Genomic DNA, 27,339 nt, shown 5'->3' with positions numbered 1-27,339 from the left:
ACGGAGGCTTGCCAGTGGCCAGTGGCAGGATCACCTGGTCCCACCATTGTCAATGGGGTTTCCCGTTGAATGAACCCCTCGCCGCAGTGAAAATCGCAGGGGGCAGTTGTCCATCAGCAGGACCATAGGATACATATATAAATAATCTGAAAATCTGACTTACTTGGAATGAATAATTGACACTCTGATATGTACATGGCGAATCATGGTATGTAAATGTTACTGCGTCATCATCCGTGGCTCCCTCATACAGAAATGAAGGAGGATACACCGACCTGTTTAAAGAAGAGTGCAGTATTATTTGAACAGTTGAGCAATAGCGTTCCATATGCAGCCCTAGCAAAAGAAAACGTTTACCCAGTGTGAAACATCCTCTTGTGCTCACAATTTCCACTTTTATAAGGTAATGAAAAACAGTTTTACAGATATCCGTGCTTTGAATTTCACAGTGAGCAAAAATGTAACATGAAGGCGAGTCCGAAAGGTTGAAGGTGCCTTATAGGTGAATCAGTAATTTTACTTCAACATTTTGCAATGTAATATACTCTATTCACCATCAAGAATGCAATCTTCCTTCTCGATGGCCCTGGGAAAATACTCAGGTAGTCCAGTAACAGCAGCGACGTTGAAAATCTGGAGGCAGTTGTGCCAGCACTTCAGGCTGGGGATGGGGGTCAAGGGAAATGCCAATTTGGGGGAATCACAGATTTGAGCCAGGGAAGTGGGATGGGAGTTTTCGGAGATGGGAGGAGAAGGGAGTCAGGGCATTAAAGGATTTGTTTCTAGGGGGCCGGTTTGCAGGATTGAAGGAGCTGGGGGCGGAATATGGGTTGGGGCAGGGGGAGATATTTAGGTATGTGCAGGTCCGAGATTTCGCTCAGAAGGAGATAGAGATTTCCGGTGGTGCCGGCCTCCACACTGTAGGAGATGCAGGTGACAGGGGGAATGGAGAAGGGGGTGGTGTCGACAATTTATGGGGTGATTTTGGGAGAAGAGTAGGCACCGCCAGAGAGGATAAAGGCAAAGTGGGAGGAAGAGCTGGGAGAGAGCATGGAGGAGGGGTTGTGGTGCGAGGTGCTCCAGAGGGTAAATGCCTCAACTTCGTGCACAAGATTTGGACTGATACAGTTGAAGACGGTGTATAGGGCACACCTCACGAAGGTGAGGATGAGCCGACTCTTTGAAGGGGATAGAGGATGTTTGTGAACGTTGGGGGGGGGGGGGCAAACCACGTTCATTTGTTTTGGTCCTGCCCAAAGCTCGAGGGGTATTGGAGGGAGGTGTTCAGGGTAATTTTGAAGGTGGTATGTTTGAGGTTTGAGCTGGGTCCTCTGGAGGCCATATTCGGGATATTGGACCAACCAGGGTTGGAATTGGGAGCGGAGGCAGATGTTTTAGCCTTCGCCTCGCTGATCACCCGAAGGCGGATCATGTTGGGGTGGAGTTTCTCCACCCTGTGCCCTGGCGTGGCGAGGGGATCTGTTGGAGTTTTTAACACTCGAGAAGGTGAAGTTTGAGTTGAGGGGAAGGATGGAAGGGTTCTACAATTCATGGGCTTTGTTTATTATGCACTTTCAAGAATTGGATGACATTGAACATTAGGGTGGGGAAGGGGGGGCGGGGGGGGGGGGGGGGGTTGGGGGGTTGGACTGTGTATGTTGTTGGTGACTATGCTGGGTGGATTCCTGAATCCTTTTCTTTGATGTTTGTATTTAAAATGTTGAGGGTTGTTTGCGGATTGGTGGGAGGGAGAAATTGTTGGCCAGGGGATTGACCGTGTATTTGTTACCGTTGATGGTTTGTTGGTGGGTGTAAATTTGGATGAAAATGTGAAAAAGGAGAAGAATAAAAATATTTATAATAAAAAAAGAATGCAATCTTCCTGAACACAGAACAGGTGATTACTTTGCTGAACATCTCCAGTCAACCCACAAGCATGATCATGAGCTTCTGGTTTAATTCTCCGCCCCATCCTGTCTGACAGCTCTGTGCTCAACCTTCTCCACTGTTCCAAAGGAGCTTGATGGAATCTTGAAGAAGAATACCTTATCTTAAGGCCTTCCAAAATCAACAATGCGTTCAACATTTTCATTCCTAATCACCATTTTTATCAGACAGCAATTTCTGGTATTGGTCCTGCAGTTGCCATTTACAGCTGCGCGAAACACATTTTGTGCTTCCATATTTGTTCCATTACCATTCCCTTTTGCTTCCCGTTTTCTTTCCTCTTTTTGTACAGATGTGTTACATTTCTCACATTTTCCGATTCTGATGGAAAATCACTGACCTGAAATGTCAGGTCATGTTTTACTCTCTCCTGATTTGCTGCATGATTTGCTGAGTATTTTCAGCATTTTTGGTTGTATTCCAGATTTTCAGCATTTTCTCTACTTTGCCTTTTTATAAGCCCGTTTTTATTTACTTCATGAGAAATTTGGTTTTAGGAATGTGTAGCACAATCAATCACTCACGAGATGAGATGAGAAGGAGTAAATCGATGGCTTTATTACGCAGACTTGTTCCCCAACAGCACAGTTACAGAATACGGCTGCTGGGAGAACCCGGGCTCTTATACTCCGCCTTACTGGGTGGAGCCAGTAGGCGGCTGATCCAATCGGGACACCGGTGTATATCCACCAATAGCCTCTCGGCATCACAGGGTACCATAATACCCCTGTTGAATCCCAAATTTCTTTATCCGTCAGTCTGGCCTCAATAAAAGTCGAGATGGATTTGCAAGTATAACATTAGTTATTTTATTCAGCTTGCAAGCTACCTAGTCCACAGTGATACAGATAACATGTTGCTCTCTGCAGCCCCGGGAACTAAGTGAATGTCCCAGACAAAGAGATCAGTACTGATACATTCAAATGGCATCAAGTTTCACATACTCAACACCCATAGGTCATCCTATGTCCCTCCTGACTTATTTGATCTATTCTGATTGGCTCACTTCCAATCCCTTTCTCCGGCCCCTATCAATTCAGCATCACTCTCATAGACACACCTCTTCCTGCTTTTTTCCATGCGGTCTAAAATCCTTCGTCTCTGCTTGCCAGAATCAAAGTGGCTTATTTCTACATTACATTAACTAATATCTCTAAAGTAACTATTTTATATCACATTCGTCACCCCTAATGCATACCACCACATTTACCCCTTGTTAAAAAAGAACACGGCGCGGGTAGTGGGCCGTATGGTGGAAGGAGTTTACAGAATCGGTACCTGGGATGCCACTAACACAGCGGCTATGCTCCGATATCAAACTACTGGCACTATTTACAATGTCGCTTTTACTGCACAGCTGAATTATTTACAGAGGCATTTCTTGCTTTGTTATAATGATTCGATGAGTCGAATGGGTGCCCTGGTCGTCCTCCCCAATCGTCCCAGCCCCGGCGGTGATGCAGGCGCTGGCTCGGGCACCGTCGTCTCTGGGAGCGTAGCGATGTCTCTTCCTGCTTCACTACCCCTAGGCAGAGCCGGGGGAAAGACCGATCCACCCGGGAAGGGGGCGGCTGTGGGGCGCGCCGGTGGGAGGGAGGGGGTGATTGGTGTTGGGTGGGGGGGGGGGGGGGGTGTAGATCCGGCGGGCGCCAGGTCCCGCAGAGAGAGCGTGTCCTGTCGGCTGTCGGGGTACGCCACGTAGGCGTACTGAGGGTTCGCGTGGAGGTGATGAACCCTCTCTACCAACGGGTCCGATTTGTGTACCCACACATGTTTTCGGAGCAGGATGGGTCGCGGGGCTGCCAGCCAGGTCGGGAGTGACGTTCCGGAGGAGGATTTCTTAGGGAAGACAAGGAGGCGTTCGTGAGGTGTTTGATTTGTTGTGGTACACAGCAGCGACCGGATGGAGTGAAAGGCGTCCGGGAGGACTTCCTGCCAGCAGGGGACTGGGAGATTCCTGGGCCGTAGGGCCAGCAGGACGGTCTTCCAGACCGTTCCGTTCTCCCTCTCTACCTGTCCGTTACCCCGGGGGTTATAACTGGTTGTCCTGCTCGAGGCAATGCCCTTGTTGAGCAGGAAGTGACGCAGTTCGTCGCTCATGAAGGAGGACCCCCTATCGCTATGTATGTAGGCGGGGAAACCGAACAGTGTAAAGATGGTGCAGAGGGCTTTATTGACCGTGGCCGCAGTCATGTCGGGGCAGGGGATGGCGAATGGGAAACGGGAGTACTCATCAACCACGTTCAGGAAGTACATGTTGTGGTCGGTGGAGGGTAGGGGGCCTTTGAAGTCCAGACTGAGGCGTTCAAAGGGACGCGAAGCCTTTAGCAGGTGCGCTTTATCTGGCCTGTAGAAGTGCGGCTTGCACTCTGCGCAGATTTGGCAGTTCCTGGTGGCTGTTCTGACCTCCTCGATGGAGTAGGGCAGGTTGCGGGTCTTCACGAAGTGATAGAACAGAGTGACCCCCGGGTGGCAGAGGTCCTTATGGAGGGTTCGGAGGCGGTCCAGTTGTGCGTTGGCACATGTGCCGCGGGATAGGGCATCAGGAGGCTCGTTTAGCATCCCGGGACGATACAAGATCTCATAGTTATAGGTGGACAGTTCGATCCTCCACCGCAAGATCTTGTCGTTCTTGATCTTGCCCCACTGTGCATTATCGAACATGAAAGCAACCGACCTTTGGTCAGTGAGGAGAGTGAATCTCCTGCCGGCCTCCAATGTTGCACAGCTTCCACTATGGCCTGGGCCTCCTTTTCCACTGAGGAGTGGCAGATTTCTGAGGCGTGGAGGGTGCGTGAGAAAAAGGCCACGGGTCTGCCCGCTTGGTTGAGGGTGGCCGCCAGAGCTACGTCGAACGCGTCGCTCTCGACTTGGAAGGGGAGGGACTCGTCGATGACGTGCATCGTGGCCTTTGCGATATCCGCTTTGATGCGGCTGAAGGCCTGACGGGCCTCTGTCGACAGGGGAAAGACAGTGGACTGAATTAGCGGACGGGCCTTGTCTGCATAGTTGGGGGAACCACTGGGTGTAATAAGAGAACAAGCCCAGGCAGCGTTTCAGGGCCTTGGAGCAGTGAGGGAGGGGGAACTCCATAAGGGGGCGCATGCGTTCCGGGTCTGGGCCTATAACTCCGTTTCGCACTACGTAGCCGAGGATGGCTAGACGGTCGGTGCTAACCACACATTTCTCCCTGTTGTATGTGAGATTCAGAGCGTTTGTTGTCTGGAGGAATTTTCGGAGGTTGGCGTCGTGGCCCTGCTGGTCGTGGCCGCAGATGGTGACGTTATCGAGATACGGAAATGTGGCCCGCAAACCGTACCGGTCAACCATTCGGTCCATCTCCCATTGGAAGACCGAGACCCCATTAGTGATGCTGAAGGGAACCCTTAAAAAGTGATAGAGCCGCCCATCTGCTTCAAAAGCTGTGTATTTGCGGTCGCTCGGGCGGATGGGGAGCTGGTGATAGGCGGACTTAAGGTCCACCTTGGAAAAGACCTTGTACTGTGCAATCCAATTGACCATGTCAGATATGCGGGGGAGAGGGTACACATCCAGCTGCGTGTGCCTATTGATGGTTTGACTATAGTCTATGACCATCCTCTGCTTCTTCCCGGTCTTTATAACTACCACCTGAGCTCTCCAGGGACTATTGCTGGCCTGGATTATGCCTTCCCTCAGCAGCCGTTGGACATCTGACCTGATAAAGGTTCGGTCCTGGGCGCTGTACCGTCTGCTCCTGGTGGCGACGGGTTTGCAATCCGGGGTGAGGTTCGCAAACAGGGAAGGCGGGTCGACCTTGAGGGTCGCGAGGCCGCAGATAGTGAGTAGGGGTATAGTGCCGCCGAATTGAAACGTTAAACTCTGGAGGTTGCACGAGAAATCCAACCCCAGGAGTGTGGCAGCGCAGAGGTGGGGGAGGACATAAAGCCGGTAGTTCTTGAACTCACTCCCCTGCACCGTGAGGTTCGCGATGCAGAACCCTTTGATCTCTACAGAATGGTATCCTGCTGCCAGGAAAATCTTTTGACTACTCGGGTGGATCGGAAGGGAACAGCGTCTTACCGTATCGGGATGTATAAAACTCTCCGAGCTCCCAGAGTCGATCAGGCTGGGCGTCTCGTACCCGTTTATGAATACCGTCGTTGTTGCCGTTTGGAGCGTCCGGGGCCGCGACTGGTCCAAGGTCAGCGAAGCCAGTCGCTGTTGCTGCATTGGGGCGTTTTCCTCAGGCCCCGTGGGGCCGTCCATCCCGGGGTCCTTAGCCGTCAGCCAAGATGGCGGCGTCCACGGGTCGCACACGGTCGGGGGTGGACAAGATGGCATTGCCCATTGATCGCACGTGGCCGGAGGAGCACAAAGTGGCGGCCCATCCCTCCCGCATGGAGACCGGGACCCAAGATGGCGGCGCCCGGTGGCCACACATGGATTGTTGGGGGGGTTGAGGTTGGGGTCCTGGTTCTCCCCCGGAGGTTGCAGCGACCCCCCGGGCCTGGCACACTGCTACAAAGTGCCCCTTTTTGCCGCACCCTTTACAGAGGGCTGAGCGGGCCAGGCAGCGCAGTCGGGGGTGTTTCGCTTGCCCACAAAAGTAGCAGCGGGGCCCACCCGGGTGATCTGGCGCTCTGGCAGCACAGGCCTGCGGGGGAGCGGGAGGTGCCGGGGGTTCGGTCGTGGCAGGTGTCCACGGTGCCCAAGGGGCTGCAGCGGTCGGGGGCGTAGGCACGGGCGTTCTGCGATGCCACATCGAACGAGGCAACGAGGGCCCATGCCTCCTTGAGGCATAGCGAGTCTCTTTCCAGCAATCGCTGGCGAATTTGGGATGAAAGCATCCCGAATCAGTAGCTCCGTATGCTCATTAGCCGGAACCGGTGGGCAGTTGCAATTTCTCCCCAGTATTAGCCGCGCACTGTAGAATTCGCCCAGCGATTCCCCGGGGATTTGCCGTCTCGTCGCGAGCTGGTGGCGTGCGTAAACCTGGTTGACGGGCGAACATAGAGTCCTCTCAGCATGGCGAGCGCTGCCTGTTAATCGTCCGCGTCCTCTATGAGAGTGTAGATTTCCGGGCTCCCCCTGGAATGCAGGACCAGCATTTTCCGGTCTTCTGTAGGTACGCAGGTGGCCGTTCGGAGGTATCCTTCAAGACATGCTAACCAGTGTTTAAAAGTGGCCGCTGAGTTTGCCGCAAGGGGGCTGATTCGCAGACACTCCGGAGTGATTCGGAGCTCCATGTTCTTTAAAGTCTGCGTAATAAATTGTAGCACAATCAATCACTCACGAGATGAGATGAGAAGGAGTCAATCGATGGCTTTATTACGCAGACTTGTTCCCCAGCAGCACAGTTACAGAATGCGGCTGCTGGGAAATGAAATGAAATGAAATAAAAATGAAAATTGCTTATTGTCACACGTAGGCTTCAAATGAAGTTACTGTGAAAAGCCCCTAGTCGCCACATTCCGGCGCCTGTTCGGGAGGCTGTTACGGGAATTGAACCGAGCTGCTGGCCTGCCTTGGTCTGCTTTCAAAGCCAGCGATTTAGCCCTGTGCTAAACAGCCTCAGATGAGAACCCGGGCTCTTATACTCCACATTACTGGGTGGAGCCAGTAGACGGCTGATCCAATCGGGTCCCGGCATCTATCCACCAATAGCCTCTCGGCATCACAGGGTACCGTAATACCCCTACTGCATACCACCACAGAATGCAAAGCAAAAAAATGACTCTTTTAAACCTGCTTAAAATGTTTACCAGTAGAATTTATGTTTTTTGATGGTCTTGTCAATAAAATATGAAGAAAATGCAGTGTTCAGTCATATTAACTATTACCATAGCTGATGTTCACTTATTTTAAGTGCCCCTTTTTAAAATAGTTTTGTTTAAAAGGGATTTATTTTTATATCTGGGTTCCATTTAAAGATGAGTGTTCCCCATTTTAATAGGTGAGGGCAGTGTAATATCTTCATCACACACCCGGCGTGATTACAGTCACCCATGATGAAGTCATCACGTAACCAGGCCCAGTGATTCTGTGTCTAGAGTCTGGCTTGTGATTATGTTGGTGCTATTTTGTTCTTACTGTACATTTGAGGAACATTGTTTTTTTGGCTGAATTTTCAGATAGCCTCCTCCCACCTGTACTAAACTAAACTTCATTTTTGAACTGTTTTTTTCCTCTGTACCTTGTAGTAGCTGAGGAACTCTGGATTTTTTTTGAAAGAATTCTCTGTTCTACTGTGCAGTGCTGTAATGTGCAGTACGGTATTGTAAACTTTGGGCGGGATTCTCTGGCCGCCTTTGCCCGGCGACCAGAGAATCCCGCCCGAGGTCAATGGATTTTCAATTGTCGGCGTCTCGCCCGTGACGTTCTTGTTGCGAGTCTGGTGGGAGAATCCAGCCCTTTGGTTCATGTTTCTCTGTTTGTACAGTAAATACCTGAGGAACTGCTGTGGGCTTCAGTTTTTAAAATAATTATTTGCTGCACAGGAGTACTGCTGTGCTGTACTGTGCAGCACCTGTGTTTGAGGAACCTATTGGTGTTTTAAAGAGGTCTTTGCAAGGGAGAAGCCTGCAGGGAAGGTAATAATTTCACGTTAGTTCAGCTAGGAATGTACAGCACTGCATATGTATGGAGAAACCAGGTTTCATTCAAAGTGGTTTCACTGAAAGTGACGATTTTCAGGAACGCAACCACCACTTGAGTGAAGCCTTGCTGTATAATGATCACCATGTTTCTAACAAGAGCGTTTTATATGCATTGCTTTCCGAACTAAAAACAATTCCTATTCTTATACCACCCTGTGATTTTATGTACTTATATTAGTCCATTGTGATGGCAGTAAGAAAGTTTAGCATTAGTATCAGTCACTTTTAACATCTTATTTTAGGAACATTAATAATTATAAATATACAAATATGAGTATTAAACAATTACTGCTAAAAGGCCTTTCATTGGGAATCCTCACAAGACACAAATGCAAGTCGGACATGGGACCATAAGAATTACAGTCCCGTTTTCAATAATGCCCTTGCTTCGTAAATCATGTTGAATTGTGCCAGAAGCAAAACAGATGCACTGGATGTTGCTCAGCAATTTGTTTTTCTTCACTTCAGGCATGCACATGGCCTGTCTTCAAACACAAAGGAGAAATACAAAACTCTGAAAATGTAAGCAATAATATGGGCAATATATTTAAGGCAATACACTAATCTATTATCTACCTGTGCTTTTGTAATAGTTTGTCTTCAATTATTTAGCCAATATTACTACATGATGCCATGTTGGATAAATTAGTTGGTAAGAATTTCTGAGATCTCTCTGTAGAACCACATTGTATAATTCAGCTGGCTGATAACCTCAGTATATTGTAGCCTAGATTATCTTATCAATATGGCAGGAGTTTGCAGTTTATTTATTGTGAAAACTGTCCTTTATTATAGTTCCAATTGTGGGAGCTGATGCAGATTAGAGATAACACCTTGCTGAAGCCTTCTCAAACTATTAGAGGGAGGCACTGGTGTAGTGGTATTGTCACTTTGTTGCCCCGCCAGCTGGCGCGGAAATGACATGTCGGGGCGGAGCATGCGCGGGAGTGTCAGCGGCCGCTGACAGTTTCCCGCGCATGCGCAGTGGGAAGAGTCTCTTCCGCCTCCGCCATGGTGGAGACCGTGGCGGAGGCGGAAGGGAAAGAGTGCCCCCATGGCACAGGCCCGCCCGCGGATCGGTGGGCCCCGATCGCGGGCCAGGCCACCGTGGGGGCACCCCCCGGGGTCAGATCGCCCCGCGCCCCCCCCAGGACCCCGGAGCCCGCCCACGCCGCCTTGTCCCGCCGGTAAATAGCTACTTTAATTCACGCCGGCGGGACAGACAATTTCTCGGCGGGACTTTGGCCCATCCGGGCCGGAGAATTGAGCAGGGGGGCCCGCCAACCGGCGCGGCCCGATTCCCGCCCCCGCCCAATCTCCAGTACCGGAGACTTTGGCAACCGGCGGGAGCGGGATTCACGGAGGCCAACGGCCATTCTCCAACCCGCTGGGGGATCGGAGAATGACGCCCCTGAATTCAATTTTAAAAAATTGGAATTATAAGTCTAACGATGGCCATGAAACCATTGTTGCTTGTCATAAAAACCCATCTAGTTCACTAATGTCCCTCAGGGAAGGAAATTGTGTGACTCTGGACACAGCCATATGGTTGACCCTTAAATGGTCAATTCAAGGGCAATTAGGAATGGGCAACAAATGCTGGCCCAGCCAGCAATGTCGCCATCCCACGAGTGCATAAAAACAAAAACTAACAGTCACGTGGCAAAATACTGCAGATTCGGAAACCAAATGCAAAAAGAGGCAGCATTTGTGGAGAAAGGAAAAGACTTGCGCTGGATCACTGGATGTCTCAAAGTGCTTTACAGCCCATGAAGTACTTTTTAAAGTTTAGACACTATTGTAATGTAGGAAACCTGGCATCTAATTGGCACTCAGCGATCTCCCACAAACAGAAATGTGATAATGGCCAGATAGATGTGTTTGTTTCTGATGTTAGTTGAGACATAAATATTGGCTAGGACACCAGGGATAACTCCTCTGCTCTTCGTCAAAATACTGCCACGGATTCCACCCGATCAGGCAGATGGGGACTGAAGTTTAATGTCTGACCTAGAAATGCAATGTTCCCTCAGTATTGCACTAGTGTCAGCCTAGATATTTAGTCAACTTTTCAGGACAATGACCTTTCATCATAATGGCAACAGGTTTAAAATAAGTACAGGGGCAGGGAAATAACAAAAAGATCTGTTATAGGATGCAAGCATTAGAGATTAAATGACAACACAGATGATGGTAAGCACTGATCCTATTGAATGGCAGAGCAGGCTTGAGGGGCCGAACAGCGTAGTCCTGTTCCTATTTCTTATGGTATTATTAACCGATAAAAAGACAGGTAACGATGGCTCTACAGGAAATGTAAATCGCAATAGCTGAATCATCAGCAACAGCTGCTCTCTAAATAAATGGGAACAGTGGTTATGATCTGAAATTGTTCACTCCAATGATGCGTCCTGAAGGCTCTATTGTAGCCATCTGGGGTGGCCACTTTCAGCATATAAAATGGACACTCACAGAGCATACAGGGAAAAATGGACAATGCAAAGTAACAAGCAGGCACAGAGCCTGAATGTGTATTTAGAAGACAGACTGCAGATAGAACTGAAACTCTTGGCCGATTAGCACATTGATGGCCCATCTCCGATAAACAAAAGACTAGTGCTCAGGTAGCCGATACCGTCCCAGACATTCCGGCGCCACTACCTCAGAAAGAAGATACAAACAAAGCAAGGCCAACGGCCACTTAGGAGACGCCCAGTCATCAGGGCACCCGCCCCTTTATTGGCTCAACTCGATGGCGGTGATCGAGAAGCTGCCCAATTGATTGGGACCAAGTTTAAGGCCCGCCTAAAAGCGCACAAAGCCCCCCTGACTATAAGAAGGAACACCGCCATGTGTTCGCTCTCTTGGAATCGGCTCTCAACTGGAGAGATCCCTCCACCTGCACCACCAGAAGCAAGTAAGTTCAAGTTCAATGCTCGCTACCAGACGGACGACCGTAGCTATACTCCTACTACCTCTTCAAGCCCAACAGCTTCAGATCCGAACAACGGTCACTGTTCCTCTGACCTAAGTGGGCAGCCAAAGTTAAGTCTAGGTGTTAGTGATACACATAGTTTAGCCTGTAGTGTTATTGTGCATGAGTAAATCATACTGTGTGTAAATAAAGTACCATTGACTTTGAACTAACTAACTGGTGTATTGGCTCTTTGATCGGTATTCGGGTTGAACCTTATGGTGGTATCGAGAGATACCTGGCGACTCTGAAAGCATATTCATAATTAAGATTAAGAAAGGCGACCTTATTAATCGCCATATTTATAGCCATTAAAAGATAGCAACACTATTATCTAATGTGCTATTTGTCAAGCTTCCAGGACTTCATTAGAAAAGGGTAGCAGATGTCAAGATAGTGGAGGTGGACAGGGAATGTTTGTCGTGGGGCAGGGGGGGGTGAAAAAGGGGGAAAATCTGTACAGACTGTATAGTTGATTGTTGGGAAGTATGTTTCCCTGGGTGTTTATTCGCTGCAACCTGTTTTGATACATGTTTGTAATAAAATACATTTGTTAAAAAAGAAAAGGGTAGAAGACCCAAGACGGAGCCTGGAGTGGAGAATTAAAATGACAAGCAAACAGAAGCTTAGGATCGTGTTAGAGAACTGATCATTCAATCTGCCTTTGGCCTTCCCAATGTCAAGCATGTGGCAGCATGAGCAACAGGGGCAGCACTGCCTCACAGCATCAGGGACCTAGGTTCAATTCCGACTTGGGTCATTCTCTGCTTGGGTTTCCTCTCGGTGTTCCGGTTTCCTCCCACAGTCCAAAGACATGCAGATTAGGTCGATTGGCCATGATAAATTGCCCCTTAGTGTCCAGGGATGTGCAGGCTAGGTTATGGGTTTACAGGCATAGGGTGGAGTGAATCAGTGCAGACTCGATGGGCTGAATGGCCTCCTTCTGCAGGTTAGGGATTCTATGAACAAATACAGTATATTAAAGTACAAATAAATCACTTTCACTTGAAAGGAATGTTTGGGCATTAGACGATGGGAAGGTAGAAGGGTAACATTGCCTGGGGCAGAAAATTCTCTTACTGTTTTCCAGTAATTTTTTTTTAAACGATAAATTTGGAGTACCCAATCACTTTTTCCAATTAAGGGGCAATTTAGCATGGTCAATCCACCCACCCTGCACATCTTTTGGGTTGTGGGGACGAAACCCACCCAAACACGGGGAGAAAGTGCAAACTCCACACGGACAATGACCCAGAGTCGGGATCGAACCTGGGACCCCGGCGCCGTGAGTCCACAGTGCTAACCACTGCGCCACCGTGCAGCCCTCTGTTTTCCAGTAATAATAGCTTGTAATGATATCCTGGATCTTTACACTCACCTGCGATAAGATAGGGCATTGTTTTAATGTTTGATTTAAAGGACAGCACCTCCAGTAGTGCAGCATTCTCTCAGTACTACACTGTGGTGTCAGTCCAAGAATGTATGTTTCTGGAATGAGACTTAAATCCGCAACCTTCATACTCAAAGGTGTGTGTGTTACCAATGAGCCAGGCTGGCACAACATGTGAATGAAATGGGTCTCTGGGTTTACAGGCCTATAGGTCCCTTCATAAGTCAATAGCTTAGAATTCAAGAACTTATTATTGAAAACTATGGGTCTGGCCTATTGGCCTCGCCGCGCCCGACTCGGGACATGACGAGGCCAGTAAATCACGCGAGAGGTCGCCATCTGGATTCCGCCCATTGAGGTCGGGACCCAGATGCATATTCAAGTGAACAGTTAGTCTCACTTGAATATGTCTATGTTGGATCTACCCAGGACCTGGGACCTAACGGCCTTGATCCTGAGTGGGTATCATTTAGCACTGGTTTCCATAAATATGGACAAGGTGTACTGGCACTTGGAGGGAGGTCTCCCAGGCGATTAGGGCCCCGAGGTGATCAGGCTCTGGGCAGGGTGGTACCCTGTCAGCCCCAATGCCTCCCAAGCACCATGGCACTGCCACCCAGGCACCCCGATAGTGCCACCTTGGCAGTGCAGGGTGCGCAGGTGGAACTGCCAGGCTAGTAATGCCAAGATGTCCAGGTGGCATCATGCCAGGGATCAGGCCTGGCCCTTATGAGGAGGGGTGTGGGGGGGCTTGATGACCCCTTTATTGGTGAGTTGGGGCACTGGGGGGTCTGGAGGCTGTGGTGGGGTGTCAAGAGAGCACTGGCGAGCGGAGCTCGTTAGTGCAAGAAACGGGACTAAGTGCGTACTCGGAGGAGTGTTCCTTGCGAGGCCCAGAAATGAAGCAGAGTCCCGTTTAATAGCGGGGTCATTCTCGGCGCTGCCAGTGGTGGGGAAACACCCGGCTAAACGCACTTGAGACAAGATTACAAAGATATGGAGGAGCCAGGCTATGCAAAGTTCTGAAAACAAGAATGCATGGAATCCCAGGAAATGATAAGAATGAATTAATAAAGCAACAACCCATTCAAAGACTTTGGAGAGGAATGGAAGGCTGGAGATAGGACAACACGTTTAGAAGGCTGCAGCAATGGTTTATATAAGCTCAGGCCCTAACATGTATCACCACAACGATCACAATTTTATTGAAATTTATATTGTAGGTTATAGATTACTTACCCGTGGACTGCAACATTAACCTCATATTTCAAGGGCAAGCTAAGAGTAACAAAGTTATCTTCAAGTAAATCCAGACTCCGTTCATTTTCACTGTAGGAGTAAACAGAAGTACACAACTTCAGATGTGTGAAAGCGTATAATAATTAGCTTATACATGCCCACCGGCTTGTTGAAATAACACTTGTATATCATTTCATATGCAACTTTGGGGGGAAAAAAAAATCACTGCAATCCCTGCATAAATTAATTCTCATTACTTAAACTGTTACCATCTCACTCCTATCGTCAATAAAGTATCTCTTCTCTACAGTGTTTCCCTACAGGCTATATAATAAATATGCATCCCTGCAAGGACTTAATGAAGCACACAAACACTCTGCCCCAACATCTGCATTTCACCAAACAGTGCATCTTTTCCCTTAATATAGTACTTTCGGAGTTTATAAAATGCTTACCAGGTCGCATTTACAGTGATGACAATGTCTTCCTCTGCTCTGGTAAATTTGCTGGCATCCAGAAAAAAACTCAATCCCACCTGGATAACAAATACCAGAAGAATAAATTTTAACATAAACTACCCCGTGACAGCTGAATTAAAAAGTAGAAAGATCAACATCAACATTCACCTTATACAAGTAATGACAGCAACCTAAGGAGTATCTTTTAAACATTAATTTGTTTACACAAAACATTCTGTAATGGAAGATATAGACAAGGATTTTAATACATTTGCAGATAACAGAAACCATTTAAAATCTGGTCACAGCAAGCAACATTACATCTGTATGTGGTTATTATTTGCGGTCATTAAAATATTTCTGTAAAACTAATCAGCATTATATTTCTAAAATGCATTTTTTTGTGTCAACATATTTTCGTGTTTATTTTCCCTGTTTCGATTTGGTTTTTTTAGGTAAGGTGCTAAATATTTTATTTTTTTCTGGATGCCAGCAAATTTACCACCTACTTTAAGCACAAATAGTCTCAGTTCAGGGGCTGATGTAGAAAAAAAGTCTATTTTTCTCTCTAACTATTCAGCTGGACCCTAACCTCAATACAGTATCCTTGAGCCATCAGTGAGAATATTTAATGTTCACCAATATTCTTTGGACTTTCTGTACGAGATTCATAAGTGGTACTAAACAGTATGCAATTGTGTGTTATCAGACCATGGCCTCTGTGAAATCAGTTAAGAACAGGTCACATGAGGGCAGCACAGTAGCACCATGATTAGCACAGTTGCTTCACAGCTCCAGGGTCCCATGTTCGATTCCCAGCTTGGATCACTGTGCGGAGTCTGCACGTTCTCCCCGTCTGTGCATGGGTTTCCTCCGAGTGCTCCGGTTTCCTCCAACAGACCAAAGATGTGCAGGTTAGGTGGATTGGCCATGCTAAATTACCCTTAGTGTCCAAAAAGGTTAGCTGGCGTTACGGGGATAGGGTGGCGGTGTGGGCTTGGGTAGGGTGCTCTTTCCAAGGGCTGATGCAGACTTGATGGGCCGAATGACCTCCTTCTGCACTGTAAATTCTATGATTCTATGACATCATTTTGTACAAGATAACAGGTCAGAGGGAAGGGGTAAGAGAGCAATTTTCAATCACACTGGCCTGGATTTGACTCGGGTAAAAGTGAAAAGGAATGGATGTTAGTTTTTAAAATATGTTTTGGGGAATATTGTGTTATTCTGGAAAAAAGGTTGTACGTCTGTGTGTGTGTAAATGATTTAATCAAACTGGGAAAAGGTTAATGGAGACCATTTGTTTGGAAGGACTGAAGCATGCAAAGGAGTGAAGGTGCAATGTGCATGAATTCGTATTGAAACTACGGTCAAGTGGTTTGACGTGCAAATGGGTTAGGTATTCAAATTTACATTGGGAGATACATAGGGACCTGTTTTCAACTATCAAAGGGAGTAAGGAATTTGTAAAACTTTCAAAGGTTTCATGAGTAAACAATGGAAAGTTATTAAATTTAATTTGACCCAAAAGTGTGTGGTGGGGTGGGGGGGGGGGGGGGCACAGGAAACTGGAAATCTTTTATATTTCGGAGAAGTTGAGTTCAAAAACGTTCCGAGGACAATGGAAATGTAGATGGAAGGGGGAAAGGATATTTAAGGAGAAATGTTGATTTTATTTGGGGTTGTTGGCTGTGTGGGGAAGATCTCCCGATGTAAACAGCTCTGGCTGGGAGAAGATGCAGTTTGAATCAGCCAAGTCAGAAAAGTCTCCGGTTGCAAAAAACAGTCTTGTTTCTGAAGGTTTCTTGGATTTCCACAGCAGAGCAGAGTTGAAGAGGTCATGTAATATACATTATTAAAGTGACAGCAGCTTTGCCTTGGGTAATATTACTGAATTGTATCGTTCAACAAATAAAAGGGAGCGTTGCTTGGAAGGAGTTTATTTGTGGGTCAGACCATGTAGGAAGTTTTTTGAGGGCATGTTTTGTGAGACTAATGTTAACTGTGTAACTGTAAGCTTGTGTGCTTAAATGTTATTTTCTTTTGATAAACATTTTGTTTTAATCTTTAAAATTCCAAAATTGTTACTGGACTTTTTAAAATCGCTGAGACGGTTTTCAGGACACACTAGAAAAGCCAAGTTTCCTTCTGGGATTTGGTTTGCTTCGCAATTGACATCTGCTATGGTCATAACAATGCACTAACCCATTCATCCACATTATTCTTAATTATGTTCTCCCTTAAAATTATCAATTATAATTTGTGTACCTTTGATAAAAAATCCATATACAAATGTCCAACGGTGCATTCCAGACTTGTTGAATTTTCATCACTGATCAGATCACATGTTACATGCTTTTCCACCTGCAATCATAAAGCACTGATTAACCTTCTAACTACAGTCACGTTATTTTTAAATCCCATTAATTAGTTATGCGTACCCATACACTTTTGACTTCTTCAAAGAAAGCAACATTTTATGTAACTGATCAGTAATATTCTACTTTGCAGATGCATTAAAGTCCTATTATCAGTAAGGCTGGACATTAGGACATATTATTGTGGCTACTTTCAAATTATTCTCTAGGTAAATTTCTTTACATCTAACCTGCCCAGGAATATATTAGCCCAGAATTTCCTGCAATGGCATTCTTGGTGATGAACACCATGGGTGGAATTTTGTGCCCTCCCCCGGTGAGACAGGCATTTAATCAGATGGATGGGTGGTGGGCGGGGGGCCTAGATACCTTCCTGCCTCTACTCCAATTTAACCCATGGCAGGGAAGGTCCAAGGACAGCCTCCCATCCCAGAATCACCAGAAGCCCTTGAGTAGGCAATTCATGTCCAAATAAGGGCCTCATCCTGTCGCTGCTGGGGTCAGGTGGCTCACCATGCAGAGAACATTGCAAGCAAATCCTGGTTGCCAGCTGCCAGAGATATCCCTCATCCAAAGGCAAGCAGTGCCTGATCAAGGGACCCAGCCTCGGGGAGGTGGGCCTGCTCAGAGACAATCCTTGCCCTTGCTGCTGACTCTACCATGATCCACACGCTACAAACCCCTTCCATCAACACTCACCTGAGGTCCAAGATCCAGGTCCCAGCAGCAAACACTGCCTCCCCAGTGGCACTGCCATTCAAAACAGCTGCCAGCCTCTGATTGGCTGGCAACTCTTGGTCGGCAGGATTTCTGCCTCTAAGGGCCTTATTCTGGGGGAAAGACGTGCCAGTGGCCTGTCAACTGTCTGTTTGGCACATAATATTGGTGAGCCTCCTGTAAAGAGGCAACGTGGGGTGTCCCCGGCTCTCCAGGCCCAATCACCAGCATAAGATCTGACCGCATATATATATATTGCTTGCCATGGCTCTGCAGAGGTGAGATGAAAGCCACAAAGATTTGCATCTCCAGGGAAAAGACCAATGTTTTGTACCTCATGCACTTTGGTGTAAGAGTAACTTTGTTATGCTGAAGTGGTATAGTACTGCAATATTCAAGGCATTCTATACAAGAAATTATTTCCTAAAAATAATCTGCTCAGATTAATGAAACTGAAAGTGAAAGTGTTTGCCTTGGCAGGAAATGGCTAGTGGTGAATTTCAACAGCCAAACATAAGGCCATAAGACCAGAAGACATAGGAGAAGAATTAGGCCAATCAGCCCATCGAGTCTACTCCGCCATTCAATCATGGCTGATATGTTTCTCAGCCCCATTCTCCTGCTTTCTTCCCATAACCTCTGATCCCCTTATTAATCAAGAACTAGTATATCTTTGTCTTAAAGACATTCTATGATTTGGCCTCCACAGCCTTCTGCGGCAAAGAGTTCCATAGATTCACCATCCTCTGGCTGAAGAGATTAATTCTCATCTCAGTTTTAAAGGATCGTCCCTTCAGTCTGCGGTTGTGCCTTCGTGTTCTAGTTTATCCTACCAGTGGAAACATCCTCTCCACGTCCGCTCTATGTAGGCCTCTCAGTATTCTGTAAGTTTCAATAAGATCCACCCTCATCCTTCGAAACTCCAATGAGTACAGACCCAGAGTCCTCAACCGCTCCTTACATGGCAAGCGCTTCATTCCAGGGATCATTCTTGTGAACCTCCTTTGGACCCTTTCCAAGGTCAGCACATCCTTCCTTAGATATGGGGCCCATGCCTGCTCACAATACTCCAAAAGGGGTCTGACCAGAGCCTTATACAGCCTCAGAAGTACATCCCTGCTCTTCGCCCCCACGACATGAATGCTAACATTGCATTTGCCTTCTTAACTGCCGAATGAACCTGCACACTAACCTGAATAAAATCTTGAACTAGGGCTCAAGTCCCTTTGTGCTTCTGATTTCCTCAGCCTTTTCCCATTTAGAAAATAGTCTATGTCTCCATTCTTCCTACCAAAATGCATAACCTTAAACTTTTCCACATTGTATTCCATCTGCCACTTCTTTGCCCACTCTCCTAGCCTGTCCAAGTCCTTCTGCACCCTCCTACTTCCTCAACACTACTGGTCCCTCTGCATATCTTTGTATCATCTGCAAAATTTAGCAGCAGTGCCCTCAGTTCCTCCTTCCAGATCATTAATGTATATTGTGAAAAGTTGTGGCCCAGCACAGACCCCCGAGGCACACCATCTAGTCACTGGCTGACAACCTGAAAAAGACCCATTTATCCCCACTCTCTGTCTTCTGCCAGTCAGTCAATCCTCAACTGTGCCACTATCTTACCCTTGGGCTCTTACTTATTTAACAGCCTCCTACATGGCATCTTTTCAATGGCCTTCTGGAAATCTAAATAGATTACATCCACTGGTTCTCCTTTATCTAACTTCCTTGTTACCTCCTCAGAGAATTTTAATAGATTTGTCAGACATAACCTCCCCTTGACGAAGCCATGCTGACTCAGTACTACTTTATCATTCACTTCCAAGTATTCTGCGATCTCATCTTTAATAATGGACTCTAAAATCTTTCCAATGATCAAAGTCAGGCTAACCACCTGGCGCACGAGGACGACGAGTTTACCCTGTTTAGGGCATCTGCCCACAGCCCCTCCTCGATCCCCTCCCCCAGCTCTTCTTCCCATTTCCCTTTTAGTTCATCTACCATAGTCTCCCCTTCGTCCCTCATTTCCCTATATATATCTGACACCTTACCATCCCCCACCCATGTCTTTGAGATCACTCTGTCCTGCACCTCTTGTGTCGGGAGCTGCGGGAATTCCCTCACCTGTTGCCTCGCAAAAGCCCTCAGTTGCATATACCTGAATGCATTCCCTTGGGGCAACCCATATTTCTCGGTCAGCGCTCCCAGACTCGCGAACTTCCCATCCACAAACAGATCTTTCAGTTGCGTTATTCCTGCTCTTTGCCACATTCCATATCCCCCATCCATTCCCCCCGGGGCAAACCTATGGTTGTTTCTTATCGGGGACCCCCCCAAGGCTCCAGTCTTTCCCCTATGCCGTCTCCACTGTCCCCAAATCTTCAGTGTAGCCACCACCACCGGGCTTGTGGTGTAGTTCCTCGGTGAGAACGGCAATGGGGCTGTCACCATAGCCTGTAGGCTAGTCCCCCTACAGGACGCCCTCTCTAATCTCTTCCACGCCGCTCCCTCCTCCTCTCCCATCCACTTACTCACCATTTAAATATTAGCGGCCCAATAATACTCACTTAGGCTCGGTAGTGCCAGCCCCCCCCTATCCCTGCTACGCTGTAAGAATCCCTTCCTCACTCTCGGGGTCTTCCCGGCCCACACAAAACCCATGATGCTCTTTTCAATCCTTTTCAAAAAAGCCTTCGTGATCACCACCGGGAGGCACTGAAACACAAAGAGGAATCTCGGGAGGACCACCATCTTAACCGCCTGTACCCTCCCTGCCAGTGACAGGGATACCATATCCCCTCTTGAAATCTTCCTCCATTTGTTCCACCAACCGCGTTAAATTTAACCTATGCAATGTGCCCCAATTCTTGGCTATCTGGATCCCCAGGTAACGAAAGTCCCTTGTTACCTTCCTCAATGGTAGGTCCTCTATTTCTCTACTCTGCTCCCCTGGATGCACCACAAACAACTCACTTTTCCCCATGTTCAATTTATACCCTGAAAAATCCCCAAACTCCCCAAGTATCCGCATTATTTCTGGCATCCCCTCCGCCGGGTCTGCCACGTATAGTAGCAAATCGTCCGCATACAATGATACCCGGTGTCCTTCTCCTCCTCTAAGTACTCCCCTCCACTTCTTGGAACCCCTCAACGCTATCGCCAGGGGCTCAATCGCCAGTGCAAACAATAATGGGGACAGAGGGCATCCCTGCCTTGTCCCTCTATGGAGCCGGAAATATGCCGATCCCCGTCCATTTGTGACCACGCTCGCCATCGGGTCCCTATACAACAGCTGCACCCATCTAACATACCCCTCTCCAAAACCAAATCTCCTCAACACCTCCCACAAATAATCCCACTCCACTCTATCAAATGCTTTCTCGGCATCCATCGCCACTACTATCTCCGTTTCCCCCTCTGGTGGGGCCATCATCATTACCCCTAACAGCCTCCGTATATTCGTGTTCAGCTGTCTCCCCTTCACAAACCCAGTTTGGTCCTCGTGGACCACCCTCGGGACACATTCCTCTATTCTCATTGCCATTACCTTGGCCAGGATCTTGGCATCTACATTTAGGAGGGAAATAGGTCTATAGGACCCGCATTGTAGCGGGTCCTTTTCCTTCTTTAAGAGAGGCGATATCGTTGCTTCAGACATAGTCGGGGGCAGTTGTCCCCTTTCCTTTGCCTCACTAAAGGTCCTCGTCAACACCGGGGCGAGCAAGTCCACATATTTTCTATAGAATTCGACTGGGAATCCATCCGGTCCCGGGGCCTTTCCCGCCTGCATGCTCCTAATTCCTTTCACCACTTCTTCTACCTCGATCTGTGCTCCCAGTCCCACCCTTTCCTGCTCTTCCACCTTGGGAAATTCCAGCCGATCCAAGAAGCCCATCATTCTCTCCCTCCCATCCGGGGGTTGAGCTTCATATAATTTTTTATAAAATGTCTTGAACACTCAATTCACTCTCTCCGCTCCCCGCTCCATCTCTCCTTCCTCATCCCTCACTCCCCCTATTTCCCTCGCTGCTCCCCTTTTCCTCAATTGGTGTGCCAGCAACCTGCTCGCCTTCTCCCCATATTCGTACTGTACACCCTGTGCCTTCCTCCATTGTGCCTCTGCAGTGCCCGTAGTCAGCAAGTCAAATTCTACATGTAGCCTTTGCCTTTCCCTGTACAGTCCCTCCTCCGGTGCTTCCGCATATTGTCTGTCCACCCTCAAAAGTTCTTGCAGCAACCGCTCCCGTTCCTTACTCTCCTGCTTCCCTTTATGTGCCCTTATTGATATCAGCTCCCCTCTAACCACCGCCTTCAGCGCCTCCCAGACCACTCCCACCTAGACCTCCCCATTATCATTGAGTTCCAAGTACTTTTCAATGCACCCCCTCACCCTTAGACACACCCCCTCATCTGCCATTAGTCCCATGTCCATTCTCCAGGGTGGGCGCCCTCCTGTTTCCTCCCCTATCTCCAAGTCTACCCAGTGTGGAGCGTGATCCGAAATGGCTATAGCCGTATACTCCGTTCCCCTCACCTTCGGGATCAACGCCCTTCCCAGCACAAAAAAGTCTATTCGCGAGTAGACTTTATGAACATAGGAGAAAAACGAGAACTCCTTACTCCTAGGTCTGCTAAATCTCCACGGGTCTACACCTCCCATCTGCTCCATAAAATCTTTAAGTACCTTGGCTGCTGCCGGCCTCCTTCCAGTCCTGGACTTCGACCTATCCAGCCCTGGTTCCAACACCGTATTAAAATCTCCCCCCATTATCAGCTTTCCCATCTCTAGGTCCGGAATGCGTCCTAGCATCCGCCTCATAAAATTGGCATCATCCCAGTTCGGGGCATATACGTTTACCAAAACCACCGTCTCCCCCTGTAGTTTGCCACTCACCATCACGTATCTGCCCCCGTTATCCGCCACTGTAGTCTTTGCCTCGAACATTACCCGCTTCCCCACTAATATAGCCATCCCCCTGTTTTTCGCATCTAGCCCCGAATGGAACACCTGCCCCACCCATCCTTTGCGTAGCCTTACCTCGTCTATCAGTTTCAGGTGCGTTTCCTGTAACATAACCACATCTGCCTTAAGTTTCTTAAGGTGTGCGAGTACCCGTGCCCTCTTTATCGGCCCGTTCAGCCCTCTCACGTTCCACGTGATCAGCCGGGTTGGGGGGCTTCCTACCCCCCCCCCCCCTTGTCGATTAGCCATCCCCTTTTTCCAGCTCCTCACCCGGTTCCCACACAGCTGTATCTCCCCCAGGCGGTGCCCCCCCGCCCATCCCCTCCCATACCAACTCCCCCCTCTCCCCAGCAGCAGCAACCCAGTAATTCCACCCCCCCCCCGCTAGATCCCCCGCTAGCGTAATTACTCCCCCCATGTTGCTCCCAGAAGTCAGCAAACTCTGGCCAACCTCGGCTTCCCCCAGTGACCTCGGCTCGCACCGTGCGACGCCCCCTCCTTCCTGCTTCTCTATTCCCGCCATGATTATCATAGCGCGGGAACCAAGCCCGCGCTTTTCCCTTGGCCCCGCCCCCAATGGCCAACGCCCCATCTCCTCCACCTCCCCTCCTCCCCCCATCACCACCTGTGGAAGAGAAAAGTTACCACATCGCAGGATTAGTACATAAAACTCCTCTTTCCCCCCTTTTTAACCCCCCTCTTCCCCCCCCCACATTCGCCCCACCACTTTGTTCAAATGTTCTTTTTAATAACCCGCTCATTCCAGTTTTTCTTCCACAATAAAAGTCCACGCTTCATCCGCCGTCTCAAAGTAGTGGTGCCTCCCTCGATATGTGACCCACAGTCTTGCCGGTTGCAGCATTCCAAATTTTATCTTCTTTTTATGAAGCACCGCCTTGGCCCGATTAAAGCTCGCCCTCCTTCTCGCCACCTCCGCACTCCAGTCTTGATAAACGCGGATCACCGCGTTCTCCCATTTACTGCTCAGAGTTTTCTTTGCCCATCTAAGGGCCATTTCTCTATCCTTAAAACGGAGGAATCTCACCACTATGGCTCTGGGAATTTCTCCTGCTCTCGGTCCTCGCGCCATCACTCGGTATGCTCCCTCCACCTCCAACGGACCCGCCGGGGCCTCCGCTCCCATTAACGAGTGCAGCATCGTGCTCACATATGCCCCGACGTCCGCTCCCTCCGCACCTTCAGGAAGACCAAGAATCCTCAGGTTGTTCCTCCTTGCGTTGTTCTCCAGTGCCTCCAACCTTTCCACACATTGTTTCTGATGTGCCTCATGCGTCTCCGTCTTCACCACCAGGCCCTGTATGTCGTCCTCATTCTCAGCTGCCTTTGCCTTCACGACCCGAAGCTCCCGCTCCTGGGTCTTTTGTTCCTCCTTTAGCCCTTCGATCGCCTGTAGTATCGGGGCCAACAGCTCTTTCTTCATTTCCTTTTTGAGCTCTTCCACACAGCATTTCAAGAACTCTTGTTGTTCAGGGCCCCATGTTAAACTGCCACCTTCCGACGCCATCTTGGTTTTTGCTTGCCTTCCTTGCCGCTGTTCTAAAGGATCCACTGCAATCCGGCCACTTTCTCCTCCTTTTTCCATCCGTATCCAGGGGGGATTCCCTTCTGGTTTACCGCACAGTGTTTTTAGCCGTCAAAATTGCCGTTGGGGCTCCTATCAAGAGCCCAAAAGTCCGTTTCACCGGGAGCTGCCGAAACGTGCAACTCAGCTGGTCATCGCCGCACCCGGAAGTCCGCCTCCCTCCCTTCTTAAACAGAGGTCTTACATTAGCCATTTTCCAGTCCTCTGGGGCCCTCCCTGCCTCCAGTGATTTCTGAATGATCATCACCATTGCTTCCACAATCTCCTCAGTTATCTCCTTTAGAACCCTGGGGTGTAATCCATCCAGTCCACGTGATTTATCCAGCTTCAGATCTTTCAGTTTCCCCAGAACCTTCTCCTTAGTGATGGCCATTACATTCATCTCTGCCCCCTGGTTCTTCTGAAGTTCTGGTATCCCACTAGTGTCTTCCACCATGAAGACTGATGCCATGTAACTATTCAGTTCCTCTGCCATTTATTTGTTTCCCATTACCACTTCTCCAGCCTCATTTTCCAGTGGTCCAATGTCTATTCTTGCCTCTCTCTTACCTTTTATTTACTAAAAAAATCTTGCTACTTCTTTTATATTGCTAGCTAGCTTACAGTCATATTTCATCTTCTCTCCATTATTGCTTTTTTAGTTGTCCTCTGCTCGCTTTTAAAAGCTTCCAAATCCTCTGGCTACCCACTAGCCACGCCACCTTGTATGCTTTTCCTTTTGCTTTTATGCTGTCCTTGACTTCCCTCATCAGCTATGGATGCCTCGTCCTCCCCTTAGCATGTTTCCTCCTCCTTGGGATGAATTTCTGTTGTGCCTCCAGAATAACCCCAAAAAACCCCTGCCATTGCTGTTCCACTGTCTTCCCTGCTAGGCTCCCCTTCCAATCAACTCTGGCCAGCTCCTCCCTCATGTCTCTGTAGTTCCCTTTATTCAATTGTAATACCGTTAGATCTGATTCCAGCTTCTTCCTCTCACTGCTCCCTAAGAGTTCCTTCACCTTAAGTTCCCTAATCAAGTCTGCCTCATTACACATCACCAAATCCAGAATTGCCTGTTCCCTAATAGGCTCTGTCTCAAGCTGCTCCAAAAAAACATCTCTTAGACATTCCACAAATTCCTTTTCTTGGGATCCACTACCAACCTGATTTTTCCAGTCCATCTGCATATTGAAGTCTCCCATAATTATTGTAATATTGCCTTTCTTATCTCCAGATTTACTTTCTGCCCCACATCCTGACTACTGCTAGGAGGTCTGTACATAATTCCCATCAGAATCTTTTTTCCTTTGTGATCCCTCAACTTTACCCACACAGATTCTATGCCTTCTGATCCTATATTGCTCCTTGCTATCGAGGTAATTTCATTCCTTACTAACAATGCAACCCCGCCCCCTCTGCCCATCTGCCTGTCCTTTCGTTAGGACGCATATCCTTGGATATTTAGATCCAGCCCTGATCCCCTTGCAGCCACATCTCTGTGATGCCCAAATTGTACTGGCCAATTTCAATGTGCACAACAAGCTCATTTAACTTGTTCCGTACACTGCACGCATTTAAGCACAACCCCCTCAGTCCTGCGTTGACCACCTCTCATCACACGTTTTTCCCCTTTTTTGCTCTGCCACCTTCTATACTCTCGGTTCTATTAAATGTTCTGGAAACTTTACTGACCTCTCGGCTCCTTTAACTAGTTTAAAGTCCTCATCATTAATCTGCATCTACCATCTCATTTAACTTTAATTTTCTAAGTCTCCATACAACTGAATCCTCCACCACACTATTTAGTTTAAAGCCCTATGATTTATTACCAGAAGCTAGCTCTTCCTGCATCTGGTTTAAGCAAGATGTAAGAGAAATAAGTCCAGTGAGAGCCTTTAAACTGCAATATCACCTCAAAATATAATCCCGTTAGAAAGTGATAGCGATGCTTGCCCAAACCAATTTCAAGACAGTGGCAATGTTTTTATGACTCAAGATCTCTCCTGCTTTGAAGATTTCAGCAAAAATGTGAAGCAGCACAAGGAAGCTTAAGGTCAGAATCTTCAGGGTGGCAGGGACAGCAGACTCGATGCCATTTCACAATCTAATGGGCATTGAGTGGCAGAGACTTGCCAGCCAATCAGATTCTGGCCCAAGTTTCCTTTTCATATGGTCCATCAGCCTACCAGATCTGTATTTAAACCTCGAGTAAAGTGACCGAGAGTAAGCGGTTAGCACAGTAATAAGCCTTACAACACCGGAGGAAGGAGCAGCGCTCCGAAAGCTAGTGTTTGAAACAAACCTGTTGGACTTTAACCTGGTGTTGTAAGACTTCTTACCGTGCTCACCCCAGTCCAACGCCGGCATCTCCACAGTAAGTGGTTAAACAGAGCACTATTTGTAAAATACATTGTTCGTTAAACTTTCTACCAAACATAACGGATGGATTTAAGATGGTGCCAGCCATACATTCCACTTGGACAAATATCTTCTACTAGATTTACTGGAACATGGTGCAAAAGATCCATTATAGGACAGTGCCCTCTACAGGAGATCTAGGGTCTGATTTTCCTTCTGTGGTTGGGGAAAGGGTGTCAGGAATGTTTCCAGCTGCTGACTCTGCTCCAAAGGGGTAAGCAATCACAGGCCCTGATTTCCATGGGGTTGTCCTGTCAACAGGCTGGAGGGCAGATTGGCCAATTAGTTGCAACGAGGGCAGTAACAGTGGCTGGACTGAAAGAGAGTGAGCCTGATTTACAGATCATTAATTTGGCTGCTGTTTTAGAGATTTACTTGCTGTGTTACATATGGAGCAAGAAAAGCAAAGAGCTGGAACCCAAGAGGCTCACTTTTGTCTTGCTAATGCAGGTCTAGAGATTTTCCTCAAGACAGTAAGAGCGGGGGATCAAGGTCCTCCTTCAGGATGGTGTAGGGGGAGGCCACCCTCCCAAACCACACTGGCACGGATGAGGTGTCGGACCATGAGCAAAGAGAATGTAGTCAGAAGTAACTAGCTGTAGTGCAGGAAGAGGCTCAATGACCATATTCACTCTGGT

The 27,339-nt window shown here is 48.0% G+C and overlaps 1 protein-coding gene across 2 annotated transcripts in view; it reads right to left on the bottom strand.

The window, feature by feature from the left end:
* The window catches only part of itga4 (integrin alpha 4), a 315,916-nt gene that overhangs the window by 113,740 nt on the left and 174,837 nt on the right, over positions 1 to 27,339 (bottom strand). For both annotated transcript variants that reach the window (XM_072477536.1, XM_072477545.1), the window contains exons 19-22: positions 16,915 to 17,010; positions 14,644 to 14,723; positions 14,189 to 14,278; positions 164 to 275 (exon numbers count right to left, since the gene is read on the bottom strand). In XM_072477536.1, the coding sequence (XP_072333637.1) occupies positions 164 to 275; positions 14,189 to 14,278; positions 14,644 to 14,723; positions 16,915 to 17,010 (378 nt within the window). The remainder of the gene's footprint in view (positions 1 to 163; positions 276 to 14,188; positions 14,279 to 14,643; positions 14,724 to 16,914; positions 17,011 to 27,339) is intronic.

Source organism: Scyliorhinus torazame, chromosome 2, assembly GCF_047496885.1.
Source record: "Scyliorhinus torazame isolate Kashiwa2021f chromosome 2, sScyTor2.1, whole genome shotgun sequence".
Classification (NCBI taxonomy): domain Eukaryota; kingdom Metazoa; phylum Chordata; class Chondrichthyes; order Carcharhiniformes; family Scyliorhinidae; genus Scyliorhinus; species Scyliorhinus torazame.
This window is presented reverse-complemented; position numbering and strand designations above follow the sequence as displayed.